Genomic DNA, 14,697 nt, shown 5'->3' with positions numbered 1-14,697 from the left:
ATTGCCTTTGGAACACTAAATGAAATAATAAATAACCAGAAGGCTGTGCTAGCTAGTTTTCTAAGTGACCAGCTATTAAGCATGTTATATTCTTCCAAGACTTTGCAAAAATTTGTGTGCAGCCCCTCTCTACACCACACGCATACTCACATACTGGAAGTTTTTAGTCACCTTAAAGTGGACTTCGTATTCGATGCACTTTGTATCCACTGCTTAGACCTAACGCTTCACCCTCAGCACCCTGTCTTATGTGTGGCACAGCCTCTGGTAGGCAAGATGTGAGACTGAATGAGAATCCTTCCCACCATTAAGAACTGTGAATCATTTTGTGGTTTGCGATCTAGGAAGCTGTCACTCCATGTTTCTCCTGCAAGACCTTACACTTCAGAGGACAGATTTGTTACCCCTGTGTGTCTCTCACCTTTTGCCAACAAACCGGCTTCTCCTCTCAGATCCCTCTCTCTGACCCTTTCTAAGTAGGAGGAGTGAGTGTCTGCAGGCGTAATTGTATGTGATTCTCCCTTCCTGGTCTGTTGCAACTGTTTTCAGGCCAAACCAGCAGCTGCGGTAGGATTGCCTGATTGTGTAGAGTGGATTGGGAACAACTGAATCCCTGAAAAACGCAGTCTTCAAAAACAACAACATAAAGCAAAATTCAACCACTGCCCCCATTTTATAGTCTGGTGGATAAATAGATAAAGGAAAACATTTTGTGCTGTTACTGACCTACTTATGTAGAAGACAAAAATGGTCTCAAGCAACCCGTGAAGTACAAGCAATGTTTTCCTACCAACAAGCTGAGGGATGTTATCTCTGTTTCAGTAGAGCCAAATTTCATTTGCTGAAAAATTCTTGTATATACGTGGGCTGAAAGTTGGAGAACCATATACAGGACCTAAGGTATTAATTAGAATTGTTATTTTTTTGAACAGCAAATGGCCATCCCCTTTTTACTCTTGCAGATCTAAAATATATGCTCAAGAGTAACAGCTGCAAAAGAATTCAGCTCTTTACAAAGGTCTACTTAGGAATACTAAAGATATTGTTAGTCTGTGGACAAAAAAGAAATTTTATTCCTAACTACAATTGAAGTTAAAAGCAGTTGTTATGGCAACTATTGCAGTATCTTTATTGGTATTTCTACTGTACTGTTTGGGAGAGGCAACAATGCTGATCTGCATGTGACTGATAGAATGGGAGAACGAGATGCTCCCCGTTGCCAAGTAGTAAGATGAGGATTCTGGTAATGTGTTTTAAGTTAACCTCCCCCCGTCCTGAGGGAACAGGGAAGCAAGGGCTGCCCATAAATGCAGACAGATTGCACACAGATAGACACAGAATCAGAACACTATTTCCAAACCTCTCGGTACCCAGAAGGCCTGGCTGAAAGTACAGCCAGATGGTTTCACATGTCAATCTTGGTAGGGAAATCTCTCTGTGCTGCGCCCAGGGAAGTGTGATGTATGTTGTTTACTGAGTGTCTAGAGGTCCTATCCAAATATCTGAGAAGAGTCGGACAGAAACTGTTGCCTGCGTACTCTAAATGAGTAATTTAAGAATACTCTGCAGCAATGTTTGTATTGCCTCTGTGGATAGTCCCTCAATTGCAGTACCTTCCAGTTGTGAAATTACGTTTGCATTTGGACGTTCGTCTGCAGTTTACCTGCAGACTTGTATGTGCTTGTTGGGCTTCTAGGTTTGACTTGGACTAAGCTTTGTTCCTCGATTTTTTTTTTTTTTTTTTTTTTTTTTTTCCCCTTTATAGTTTTCAACTTTGGTTTACTCTACTTTCGTGGTTGTTATTACGGTAACAGTAGAGCACCTGCAGAGGTCAGAAAGGTGTTATATAAACCATTGTTGTTTTGCAGGCAACTGTTGGCACATATCATGAGAGAGGGATTTCTGCTCAGTTTTTAAAAGCAAGGGTAATACAGATGCTGTTTCTGAGTTAAACACTGGACACATGGTACAACGTGGAAAAACAGCTAGGGTCAGCATCTGCATTGTGGTGCATTTCTATCTTTAGCATCAGGAGTTCAGCACTTAATGACTGGAAGAATGATCAAAAATGCATAAGTTGCAGAGGTTCAACAGCTATATGAGTATCAGCACATGCCTGTCTCATCATACGTGTTCTTATGCTGTCTTTTATGTCAGGAAATAAACTAACTTTGAAGTATTATATTCTGTCTTTAGGTAGATGAGAAGTTCTAGACCACTTCAAAGACACATATATCATGTTAGTACCACTTTTATAAAAATGATAAAACATTCCCTATGTGTTTCTTTTGTCATATGCTGTGTGCTATTAAAGTTTTCTGTTGGATCAGAGAACTAGAGAGTGGTCTCTGATAATACACCCCAGTTTGGGAGCCAGATACAAAATTTTTCACAAATTATGCTCATGAAGTCCATTTTCTTGAATGTTTTAGAAGGCAAAAGTGAGCTCTGGACTGCAAGCAAACGTCCTTGTTCATCCCATGGTAACAACATCTCTTTAATGAATAACTATGGACAGATATACAGAACCCATAAGTAATGTACTGAAGAAGTTAGACAACTTAAAATGCTCATGTACATGATGGGCATAATGAGGGGAAAAAAACAAAGCTCATTCTGAGCTGTAAAGTTTGGCTTTGTGAATAGGCTATAATATTGAGCAGACTTTAATTTTCTTGTTCTTCAGTATTTGAAATGAAAATAACTTAATCACAAACCAAGCTTCCTTTAGTGCAAGAGGCAGAACACAATTAATTACATTAAGGCTAGCATGTTCCTACTTTGATCTGGAAAGATAAATTGATAAAGAAAATTGGAAAGCAAAATGTGCAGCACTATATAATTGCACAAGGAGGAAACTGTAGTTGCATCCAGGGATTCCTGGGAGTTGCACCATGGAGCAACCTGAGTCTGTGTCCCCATACCCTGTCCTATTCCCTCTTCGTGAAGTCCCAGCCTGGAAACAGAGGGAATTGCTAACAGATTACACTCCTGCAGCTTCCTTCTAGAAGTCACACTATCAAAAAGGCAAATTAGTGGCCATGATTATAAGAGACTATTGAACTCTGACACAGTTGATAATTTTAAAAATTTTCGGTGATATGTATGTATCGGAAAGTGCTCTGTGGGGAAGTGTGAGGTGTGACTTGTCAGCAAATCTGCTGGAAAATTCAGTTTTCTTGCACCTCTGACTCACATAGTAACTTTAATAGTCTGTAGATTCTACAGTTCTTTTAACAATGCCAGACATTGTATTAAGGTAAAAGAAAGGTATGGATCAATAGGCCATAATTCAATTAACAGTCAAGATTGAGGTTTTAATAACCGTGTTCCCCTAGTAAGCATGTGACTCTTCAAGTGATCCCACAGAAATTGACATACAAGAAAAGATGACAGCTCTCTAGCTAATTTGATTATCTAATAATATACATCTTTCATGAAAGGGCATGAGAATGTTTTCCATAAAATAAATTATCACTTCTGCAGACAATCTAAAGTCGAAGTGAATAGACAGGCTTCTGAGACAGGCATTGTAAGTGAAGATCAGGTTCGTGACCATCTGATGAACCTGAAAGTGAACAAGTCCATGGCACCCGATGGGATACACCCACGAGTACTGAAGGAACTGGCATATGAGGTTGCTAAAGCGCTATTATATTCCAGAAGTCATGGCAGTCTGGTGAGGTCCCCACTGACTGGAAAAGGGGAAACATAATCCCCATTTTCAAAAAGGGAAAGAAGGATGAACCAGGGAACTATAGGCCAGTCAGTCTCACCTCCGTGCCTGGTAAGATTATGGAGCAGATCCTCCTGGAGGCGCTGCTGAGACAGAAGAATAACAAAGAGGTGATTGGGTAAAATCAACACGGCTTCACCAAGGACAAATCATGCCTGACAAACCTGGTGGCCTTCTATGAGAAGGTCACAACATCAACAGACAAGGGGAGAGCAACTGACATCATTTACCTGGACCTGAGCAAAGCCTTTGACACTGTCCCGCATGACATCCTGGTCTCCAAGCTGATAAAATATGGGTTTGATGGACCGACAATTTAGTGGATAAAGAACTGGCTTGACAGCTGCACCCAAAGAGTGGCTGTCAATGGGTCCATGTCCAAGTGGAGGCCAGTGACAAGTGGAGTCCCTCAAGGATCAGTACTGGGACTGGTCTTGTTTGGCATCTTCGTCAGTGACATGGACAGTGGCATAGAGTGTACCCTCAGCAAGTTTGCCAGCGACACCAAGCTGTGTGGGGTGGCTGACACGCTGGAGGGAAGGGACGCCATCCAGAGGGACCTTGACAGGCTGGAGAGGTGGGTCCATGCCAACCTCATGAAGTTCAACAAGACCAAGCGCAAGGTCCTCCATCTGGGTCGGGGCAATCCCAAGTACCGATACAGGCTGGGCAGTGACTGGCTTGAGAGCAGCCCTGAAGAAAAGGACTTGGGGGTGCTGGTAGACGAGAGGCTCAACATGAGCCATCAGTGTGCACTAGCAGCCCAGAAAGCCAATCGTATCCTGGGCTGCATCAGGAGAATCGTGGCCAGCAGGTCGAGGGAGGTGGCTCTCCCCCTCTACTCCACTCTCGTGAGACCCCACCTGGAGTACTGCGTCCAATTCTGGAGCCCCTACTACAAGAAAGATATGGATGTGCTGGAATGTGTCCAGAGAAGGGCCACGAGGATGATCAGAGGGCTGGAGCACCTCTCCTATGAGGACAGACTGAGGGAGTTGGGGTTGTTCAGCCTGGAGAAAAGAAGGCTCTGAGGAGACCTTATAGTGGCCTACCAGTATCTTAAGGGGGCCTACAAGAAAGCTGGTGAGGGACTTTTTAGGATGTCAGGTAATGGTAGGACTAGAGGGAATGGATTGAAACTAGAGATGGGACGATTCAGACTGGACGTTAGGAAGAAGTTCTTCACCATGACGGTGGTGAGACACTGGAACAGGTTGCCCAGAGAGGTGGTGGAAGCCCCATCCCTGGAAGTTTTTAAGGCCAGGCTGGATGAGGCTTTGAGCAGCCTGGTCTAGTGGGAGGTGTCCCTGCCCATGGCAGGGGGCTTGGAGCCAGATGATCTTTAAGGTCCCTTCCAACCCAAACCATTCCATGGTTGTATGAAACTACATCAGTAAACCTTGACTTGTGCAAGCTTATACATGATACACAATGTTCTTTTCAGATCTTTTCAGATGATGAAATCTCCATGTGGTTTAATCTCTCCTAGGAAACTTCAGTCAAGGATTTAATACCTGAAAGCATCACTTCTAAGAAGCAGAATTATTTCAATTTGCCATCCTTGACAGCAGTTATTGATTGTGAGACCAAGTAGACAAAGTCATGCTATGGAACAATACAGTGGTTTAAATATGAACTGTTTTAAGTCTGAAGTGTCATCTTGAATAAGAGCTTTTTCTTCAACTTTTTTGACTACTAAATACACAGAAATCATAACAATAAGATGCCTCGGCAATGTATACACAGATTGGAAAAATGGAGGTGGCATGCATTGCATTTAGCTGCAGGCAGAAGGATTAGGAATATAATATATAGCCAGCCAATGTGGCTTCAAAGTAATTCAGTTGAAGTTGGGACTCTGTTTTTTTAGAATAGGAAACTAAGACACATTAGAAAAGTGATACCTGACAGAAATTTGAAGTTACTACTGATAATGGTTTTGTGGTTTGGATTTTTTCTTGTGTGATCTCTACCCAGGTAAAATGTGCTCAATAGCAAAGCGTGCGAGGAACAATAAAAATCCAGGTGATTCACTTCTCTAGCATGATGATGATCTTGCTTCATCTCTTAATAAAAAAAGCTCTCTCCAAATGGCTGCCAAATCTGATTAGGTATGTTCAGCATAAACACTTAGAGCACAAAATCGGCTTTGGAGAGTTGCTGTCTGTAGGTAACTTCTAATTCTTGTCTCTGCAGTGCTTGTTTTGTACTTTTCAACTGTTTAGAAAGGTGTTCTCAGCCTCCAATTTGTTTGGTATCATTTTTTGTATAGGTTTACAGTGCACGTGTGAGTTCTGAACACCATTAAACACGTGTATAAACAGGGGTTATTTGTTGAATTCAGCATGAGCCTTGCTTGAGGGGTACTTTGGGGACCCAGGCCAATTCCTCGTAATACAGACCTGGTGCTGTTCCTCAAAGTCAGTGTATGTGTGCTAACTTATACTAGGTGAGGATTCATGCCTGGTACCTCAGGTATTGGCACAGCAGGCTGCACAGTATTTTCACGCTAATGTTTGGCTCTGGATTTGAGTAAGAACTGCTCAGTGATCTTCAGACTGTAGGAAGCAGCAGGACCTTTCAATTTGTCATTCGTCACTGGTTTTTCAAGACTATCTGTAGACATATTTGGGACAGAAGTTTGGGACGTATTTTTAATATCTTCTTTCTAATTGTGAGCCTTTCCAGAGCATTTGGAACTCAAGTGATAGAAGACTTGCTCTTCACTATATAGCTGAACAATGTCTAGGAGAATATAGAAAATGATAAAATAATGGTAAGATGACAAAAAATATGATACAAAGAAAACCATTATTAACAGAGGCTGGAGATAAGAATGTAGCCTTTGGTGATTTGCTTTGAATTGAAATGTCATCTGCAGCAAAACATTCCCAACTGTTGTGAGAATCACTGTCACAAATGGGCACTTCAAATGCAGGTATTTCATTTCCTGATTTGGGTTTGGTTTGGCTTGTTGTGTCCCCCACTGAGTTTAAAGGTGGACTCAGTCATGGTTTAACCCCAGCCAGCAACTTGGACCACACAGCCACTTGCTCACTTCCCCCAGTTGGGATGGGGGAGAGAATTGGAAGAGTAAAAGTGAGAAAACTCGTGGGTTGAGATAAAGACAGTTTAATAAGTAACGCAAAAGCCACGCACGCAAGCAAAGCAAAACAAGGAATTCATTCACTGCTTCTCATGGGCAGGCAGGTGTTCAGCCATCTCCAGGAAAGCAGGGCTCCATCACGCGTAACAGTTACTTGGGAAGAAAAATGCCATCCTTCTGAATGTGTCCCCACCTCCTTCCCCCAGCTTTATATACTGAGCATGACGTCATATGGCATGGAACATCCCTTTGGTCAGTTGGGGTCAGCTGTCCCAGCTGTGTCACCTCCCAACTTCTGCCCTCCCAGACTACTCACTGGTGGGGTGGTGTGAGGAGCAGAAAAGGCCTTGACTGCTTAGCAACAACTAAAAAGATCAGTGCACTATCAACACTACTCTCTTCCTAAATCCAAACATAGCCCTACACCAGCTGCTAGCAAGAAAGTTAACTCCATCCCAGCTGAAACCATGACAACTCTTAATACTTCCATTTAGATCTGAGCAGTTGTCACCTTCTAAACTGTGGTTCGCAGTTTCCTTATTCTATTCTTCCTTTTGAAAGCTGAATGAAAATTGCATTTACCTCTAGCCTTTTGCAAGTAATAAATATTTGTTGTTTTTGTAAGATGGAAACACATATATTCTTTTAATAGAAAATTCTGTCCTATCATATATGCACTTCAAATGAGGCTACTTCACCGGAAATAATATATTATGATGCAAAGTATATTTCTGTGGTGTTACAAGAAGTTTTCAGATGGTTTGTCACAAAGATCCCCTTCTGAGACTATGCATAACAAGACTGAATTCAGGTAAAATCGTCACTTCCACCTGACAATGCTAAACTAATTTTAGTCAATAAACAAAAATACATTGCTTTGCTGTTTCAGAATACAGCTGTGAATGATGTTCTGCACTTTTAAGTATTTTCATGATAAAAGCAAGGGGGGGTGTGTGGGGAGAATTTAAGAAACACTACAGCAATTCAGTAGAGAATACATTCTTATTCAAAAGCCTTAATGATTGCCTCCTGAGCTTTTGTATTAGCACAGCTATTTTGTATTCTGGTTTTGAGAAGTTATTTTGACTTAACCCTGTGGAAAACCTTTATCGGTTATTTGAGCAAAAATTTAAATATGATGAAGTTGTGTTCTGCTTTTTTGTCTGTGCTAAAAACAGAAGTAGTGCTGAAGGTATTCTGGATAGCACAGTGATAAAATTGTGATCCAAACCTTTCCTTTTGGTGTCTTGTTTCCATGTCTTTAAGACTGTGGATTGATGAAGTGCACGTTAACGTGGGTTTGGTTGTTGTGGTTTTTTGTTGCCAGTAAAACAGTCAGTATGTGAGTTTGTACATGCATGTTTATGTTTTATACAAAAATTTATATATATACACACATACACATATATACGTAACTTAGGGTATAAAAGAAAATGTGATGCATTATATTGATGTGTGACCTTGAAATCTCAGTTTCCCTTTGTATCTCCAGGATAGCATGACATCTGACAGCTACTTGCTTTTAGTTATCATTTTGCAACAGCCTCTTGATGAACGTATATAGAAAAGGCTCAGTGAAGGGTGTTGACTGATTAACTTCTTTTTAGCAAAGACACAGAAGGTAGTACAACTCAGGCCTGATGTTGGTGGATTAAATGCCTCAGATAAATTTTGGTCTTTCAAAAGAGAGAAAACCAAAAATAGTTGCCTCTCCCATAGCAAAAGAGGACAATGCTAAGTCCTGTTCTGCACAGTTACTCCCAAGAGATGTTGGCAAGCCTGGAAAGACCAGGCAGGTGAGGGCACTCTTGAATTCTCTGGTCAGAGGTCTAGCTGGGAATGAATAGGTATGGTCTGTACTCCGTGCTCCTCAATGCCTCTAGCTTTGTAAAAACAAATAGGTAGGAACCTGGATCTCTTCTGAAGACTGTACAGCCCAGTTCCAGAAGTATACCTAGGGATCTCTGATACAAGGCAGACCCTAATCTACTCCCCAAGGATGTGAAGGTGTTCTTTTCTGCGTGTTGTGGTCACGTTGTCAGCACAGCTCCTTTTCTCCTTGTTGCTGGTGCTTTGCCCCCCCCCCCAGATGTTATGAGAAGACACATAGTGGAATTCCTACAGGCGTGACAAACCACTGTATATGATATCCTGGTATGAACAATTTGGCTCAATGATAGCTGAGGAAGTACAGGAAAAATAAATATATGTAATCTATAATTATTTGAAGAAGTACAGTAGGAAGAGGGCTTATGGTTACTTGAAACTGTCAAGAAAACCTCACCAAAATATATTTGGAGCAGTTCTACAGCAGAAGAAGGGAGAGGGAGCTGACTGGATCTTTCTGGTCATCTTCGTCTCTGACCATACTTGGGTGAGGAGGTATGTGGCTCCTGGAACCATGTACTTCTTTGCCCTTAAGTGCTAGCTTTCCCTCTTTAAAACAATTTAAAAAACCTCAATAACAACAAACCAAACAAAACCCAACTATTGCAAAGGTAGATTTGGGAATGTTTTTGAGGCAACTGATGATTGAATAATATTCTACAGTGTTCCAGGAAGTGAAGATGAGTTTTATTTTTCACTTAGTATGGTGATTACTCGTATTTTACAGTGCTGCTGCTATATCCATATAATTCCCGTGTATCCAAAAAGGAAAGTGGCAATGAGGCAGTTCATGACTAAAAGTGAGCACATGTCTAGCAAAAGATGGCTATGTCCTTCAATTATGCTTGTTCTGCTCTGTTTTTCTCTCTCTTCCAAGATAAGAAGCATGTAAAAGAAAATCTGTTCTGAGGCCTTAGGGTCTCAGAAAGCGCACAGCAATGGTGCTGCTTAGAGACGCTCATACTTTCTACTATACCATTTTAGTAGACTTGGCTATAGATTTAAACTCATTTCCCTTTTTCAGTAAGTTAACACAGAAAAATGTTTACTCCATGATACAAAACAAAGGTAAAAGCATATTATAATGCATGTGTTTTACATATAGCTGGATTGTTGTAGTATAAAGTAATGTTTCAAGTCTGGATTTATGGTGGGGTTTTTTTTTTCCCCCCTCTCAATGTTTATTTTTCTAATTCTGCAGTAGTTACTAGAATTGCAGTGTGATCATATTTAAACCCTTAGTTACCGTTGAGGTATTCCTGATGATGATGTTCTATTTTAGAGAAGCTGAAGAAAACTGTTCCTCAGTGCAGGCCCCATGGGAACCAGCAGCAGCATCAGAGCTGGTGTGTAGCGGGAACATATGGCTGGATACCACCAAACATGGCTTGGCGAGACTGCACGGCTCATTTTGAGGGGTTTTTTTTTTTCACTTAGCAGTGAACTTGAGCACACTGCTGCAATGTAATCAGGAGTAACTAGTTGTCTTTGAGCAAATGCTAGATATTCATTTTGGTATGAAATGAGACAGTTCAGAGCCCAGCCCCTTCCTTTCACTTTTGTCAAGTCTTTGCCAGATTATCTCCCTCTAGGGCTCATCAAAAAAAACCCCAACCCACCCGAGAAAGTAACTGCTCAGAGTGCAGCAGGCCTGTGAGCATCCAAGGAGGCCGGTGTGATCCGTACTACTTGTTTCTTCTCTTATGGCTGCAACTCCATCCACTGAAGCCTCAGTATCTTTGCTGAAAGGAAGCTTAGTTTCTCTCATGCTACTCTGTACAAGTTCTGTGCTTTTTCTCTGTCTGAACATGCAGTTTCCTCCTCATTCGTCCGGAATGCCTGTGAAAATAAGTCCAGTTGGTCAGTGGCGGAATTTGGGAATGCTCGGAATTTGTGAAATGGCTCTGCATGCCATGTACCGAGCCTTCTCACATCTGGATACTGCACGTGCTTCAGTGTGCGGGAGCATTGGCTCATGTGTGTAGCAACGTGTTCTCTCTACAGGGTGAAATTAAAGCTGCTTTATCTTGTCCAGCTGTGGTACCCTGACACTCAGGTTACTGATGTTCTTTCAGGGTTCTAATTTTGATGGGTGTTTTCACTCAGACAGGCCTGAGGGACCTCTGAAGTTGCTCATGGTGCAGGTGTTAAGCCTGCCTTTATTGGCTGTTACCGTTTCCCTGTTGTCAGCTCAGCATTTTCTTCTCTGAGAAGCAGATGTATGGTAACTATATACAGCAGAAGGCTGAACACATATAATTAATGTGCTATGTGACTTATTAAACAGTCATGAGAAACAATACTGTTAGGTGGTCCTGAATGTGAAGCCAGTCTGTAAGACAGTTTGGCACATAACCAGCTCCAAAGGAGGTTATGACTGTTACTTAAGATAACAAACAACAGAATAAAAAGAACAAATAGAGTAATAAAAAAGAGGGAATTTACATACAAATAAAAGCAGCTGGAAATAAAGCGGCCCGTAATCCTAGTGTTCTGGTTTATCTCATCAGACTGTTTGTTTCTTTCTCTCCTCATCCCAGTTTTAGCTGAGATGAAGTGATATGGTGTTGCATTCACACCTACTGAAAGAGAAAGGCAGAGTGAATTCATACTTTTGCTGTGCTCTTGGATGGAGCCATTTTTATCCAAGTCTGTGGTACCCCGGGAACAGTGTATTCAAAAAAAAAAATAAAAAAATTGTAAGAACTACAGACAATTGGAAGTGCAGTGCAGTCATTGAAATGGAGCCCAACCCATTGAGAAATGTCGAGGGGTTTTTTTTGTATTTTTCTTCCAGTAGCTGCCATCCTTCTCTTGGAGCTTTTTAACCTTCTTTTTAATTAATTCTCCTCCCTGCCTCACTTGAGCCCTGGGGTTCTCTCTGTGGTTTTACTTAGTAGGTACTGGTAAGGAAAAGTATGGGGGAGTGTATTATTCACCCCCGTGCCCCCCACCCCCATATTTGCACACTGGCAGCTACAGTGATCTAGACAGCAGGGAGAAAGGAGAAAAATCCTCCCTTGCTGTAGCTGCTAGTGTGCAGGCGGGACTCTTTACCACAAGTCTGGAGAATACTGATTCTCAGCAGCTACTTGCCAAGATCAGGCTTGGGTTAATGAAACTGAAAACAATGAAACCACCACTTAACTTCCAAACTGATTACCATGGAGACAGCGAGACAGTAATAGTGTTTGGACTTTTTTATTCAATAAAAGTTTGAGTTATAAATATTCTCCATTTGTTTCCTATTTACAGTTGTAAAATATTTTAGGATAGCCTACCCATCACCTGTCATTCAACATCCCTATAAATGCCATGAAAACATCATTGTGAAATAAAAATGTCTTATTTTCAGCCCACAAACCCAACTTCCACACACTCACAAAATAAAATCAAAGGGACAAAAAAGAGGAGAGAAGGAACCGGGGGGGTGGGGGGCGAGAGGAATACAGTACAGCAGGCAACAATGCAATATTTGCTACACAGTAGCAAAAGAAATGGGTAAAAAATTTAGTCTGCTATGATGACAAGCTTTTCAGGACATTTGTTATAGACCAACGTTGTCCAGTGCATTTCTGAAGGACGAGTTGAAATCCAAATTCATTTTCATTGTTTTCCTGCAATTCCAGGCAACGCTTGGATTTTCGGTTCTGGATTGGACCTCCCTTTAAAGATGGGGGGGGAAAAAAAGTGTTTGGATTAAACATTGTGAACTTGTTGCATTGCTATTGTGTGATAATATAGAGCACATTCCAAGGTCCATCTACTAAAGTCCACCGCTGCTGTGAAAAATGTTTCAGTTAGAGACAAGCACTAGGTTGGCTTTGGAGTGAAGGTTCCCTTTGTCACAGGCTGCTTTAATCTCTGATGTAATTTAGAATAGCCTCAATTGCTTGGTTACCATTTCAGCAAATGGAGTTTCTAGAATTGAGCTGTGTTTCTGGCCGTGCTTTTTAACCATGAGCCAAAAGCCTTCCTCTTTGCTTCCGTTACCTGGCTTAGTGGCTCTGCTGCACCTCTGAAACGTCAAAAGCAGGCAAAAGAGAACCCGTGCTTTGGCCAGGGGTGTCCTGCATGTAGGCTAAAAAGCAAAAAAATTTTGTTCTTTGAATTCTGAAATGAACTGTTTTTTCTAATCTTATCTTGCCAGTCCTCAGTGTTGACTCTCTGTTCAATTCTCAGCTTAATACTGCCATATTAAAGTCCTATCTTTACTGTTGAGTTGCAGCAAATCTTAAATCACTGGGGCTATCACACAATAAATTACAATTAAATCATCATGTAGGTGACAAATTACTTTTTCCCTTTAGTTTTGGTTTCACTTGGTTCTTTCAACCCTCTCTCCTGTCTAATAAAGATAATAGTTAATTTGTACACATCGGTGTCTGGGAAGTTTCTTCCAAGTTATACAGAGTAGAGTAATTTGCACAGAAGTCTGATAGTCTGTCTTCCTCTAGAGTATCTTGGACTTGTGTAGTAGAGAATCAGTGGCTTAATCGCAAATCGAAGAATGGGGTGTAAATCAGTACAGATGAAGTATGGAAAGAGCAGCCACTTTAAATTACTTATTTGTACGATGGGGAAAAATTAGTTGCTATAAAAAAAAACAACCCCAAAATGCAACCACCCAATACCATACAAAAACCCCACCTCATCTGTGTTACGCCTTGCATTAGGAAGTCATTAACTGTGAGAAATTTCTATTATAATCACCAGGATGTTAGCATAAATCCCATAGAAATGCTGAGTTTGATTTTTTTTCAGAGAAGGCAAGGGCAGCTCATGCTTCTGCTTCATTCCGACAGGCGGCTGGGAGGTCTCCTCTCCTCCTATCCTACCACTAATAGTTAGTAAGTACTTTCTCTGAGAAGTGGCTTCTAAAAACATTTTTTGGGACTGGCTAATGAAATGCAGAATTAGGTTTGAAAGGTGTAAGTCTTAAATATGGGTTTGGGTAAGAGACTGTTTTTCTAGAATAATCCACAAAATTCAAAACATGAGGCTCCCATAATACTCCTTGGTAGGGCTACATGCAGTCTAGATACAGTTTTCACTGCTTAATTTACTAGACACAGGCTTACAGTAGGCATTTTAATATACCTCCATAACAAAATGCTGAGCGAACTGTATTTTCCCACCGCTGTGTAACTATTATTGACACTCATTAATAACGGTAGTTAAATTTGGGTGTCTGATGGGAGCATAAACTCTAAGCTATCTATAAGCAATAAAACTGCTTGATATACAAGAAAGCGGAAGAAACTACTATGGGAAATTAGTCAAAGCTTCATTATATGCTATTTGTTCCCTTATGCTAAACACGCACCCCCACTACCCTCCCCCCCCAAGTTACTTTGGCCTTCTAAAGCTCACTGTGGTAAGATTTTTTTTTCTTTTTTTTCCAAATGAACTCAATGAGCTTTCAATTAGGTTCTTCAGATATAAAACTCTAAGGTAATGGGTATTTTCTCAAAAGAAACAGTTGTTTTGTTTCCTTTTAGCAAAACATATGGTCTCTCTTAATGAAACCTGTTGATTATGGGTTTTCTCTGCATAGACCTAGTGTTGCATGGCACCCAGGGTCACCTCCCTGTGTTTAAATTGGGAATTACAGTTTATCACAAGTGTTTCTGCCTAAACCCAACCCGACGTCAACTTCCTTGAGCTTCCAACTGATGCTGGAGAGGCTTGTGTTGCTGTCATTCAAGTTCACCAGTTCTGTATCTTTCATTTATCAGTCAGTCCTTCTCTCAGCTCAGACCTTGCGCTAAGGAAGCAGGAGGAAGATGTTGTCCCGCTTTCTGTCTTGTCAGAAAACTAACCAGCTCTGGGAGACTTGTTCAGCTCCATTACTTGCCTGATTTTCGTACGTGGGATATGAATCTGGGTATAGTACTTTTAGACCTCTCCTGTCATTTCTATCTTATTAGCGTAAGTGAAGGAACATAATTAATTCTCTCCACAGCTA

General features: G+C 41.1%; 1 protein-coding gene and 1 long non-coding RNA gene across 5 annotated transcripts in view; one reads left to right on the top strand and one right to left on the bottom strand.

The window, feature by feature from the left end:
- Nucleotides 1-14,697, top strand: part of LOC134514248 (uncharacterized) — a 226,179-nt gene that overhangs the window by 168,662 nt on the left and 42,820 nt on the right. The gene's annotated exons all lie outside the window — the stretch shown is intronic.
- GALNT18 (polypeptide N-acetylgalactosaminyltransferase 18) overlaps nucleotides 11,915-14,697 on the bottom strand; it is a 248,148-nt gene continuing 245,365 nt past the window's right edge. For both annotated transcript variants that reach the window (XM_063331772.1, XM_063331768.1), the window contains one exon: nucleotides 11,915-12,394. In XM_063331772.1, coding sequence (XP_063187842.1) covers nucleotides 12,248-12,394 — 147 coding nt within the window. In that variant the 3' untranslated portion in view covers nucleotides 11,915-12,247. The remainder of the gene's footprint in view (nucleotides 12,395-14,697) is intronic.

The sequence above is a fragment of the Chroicocephalus ridibundus genome, chromosome 4, assembly GCF_963924245.1.
Source record: "Chroicocephalus ridibundus chromosome 4, bChrRid1.1, whole genome shotgun sequence".
Classification (NCBI taxonomy): Eukaryota; Metazoa; Chordata; class Aves; order Charadriiformes; family Laridae; genus Chroicocephalus; species Chroicocephalus ridibundus.
This window is presented reverse-complemented; position numbering and strand designations above follow the sequence as displayed.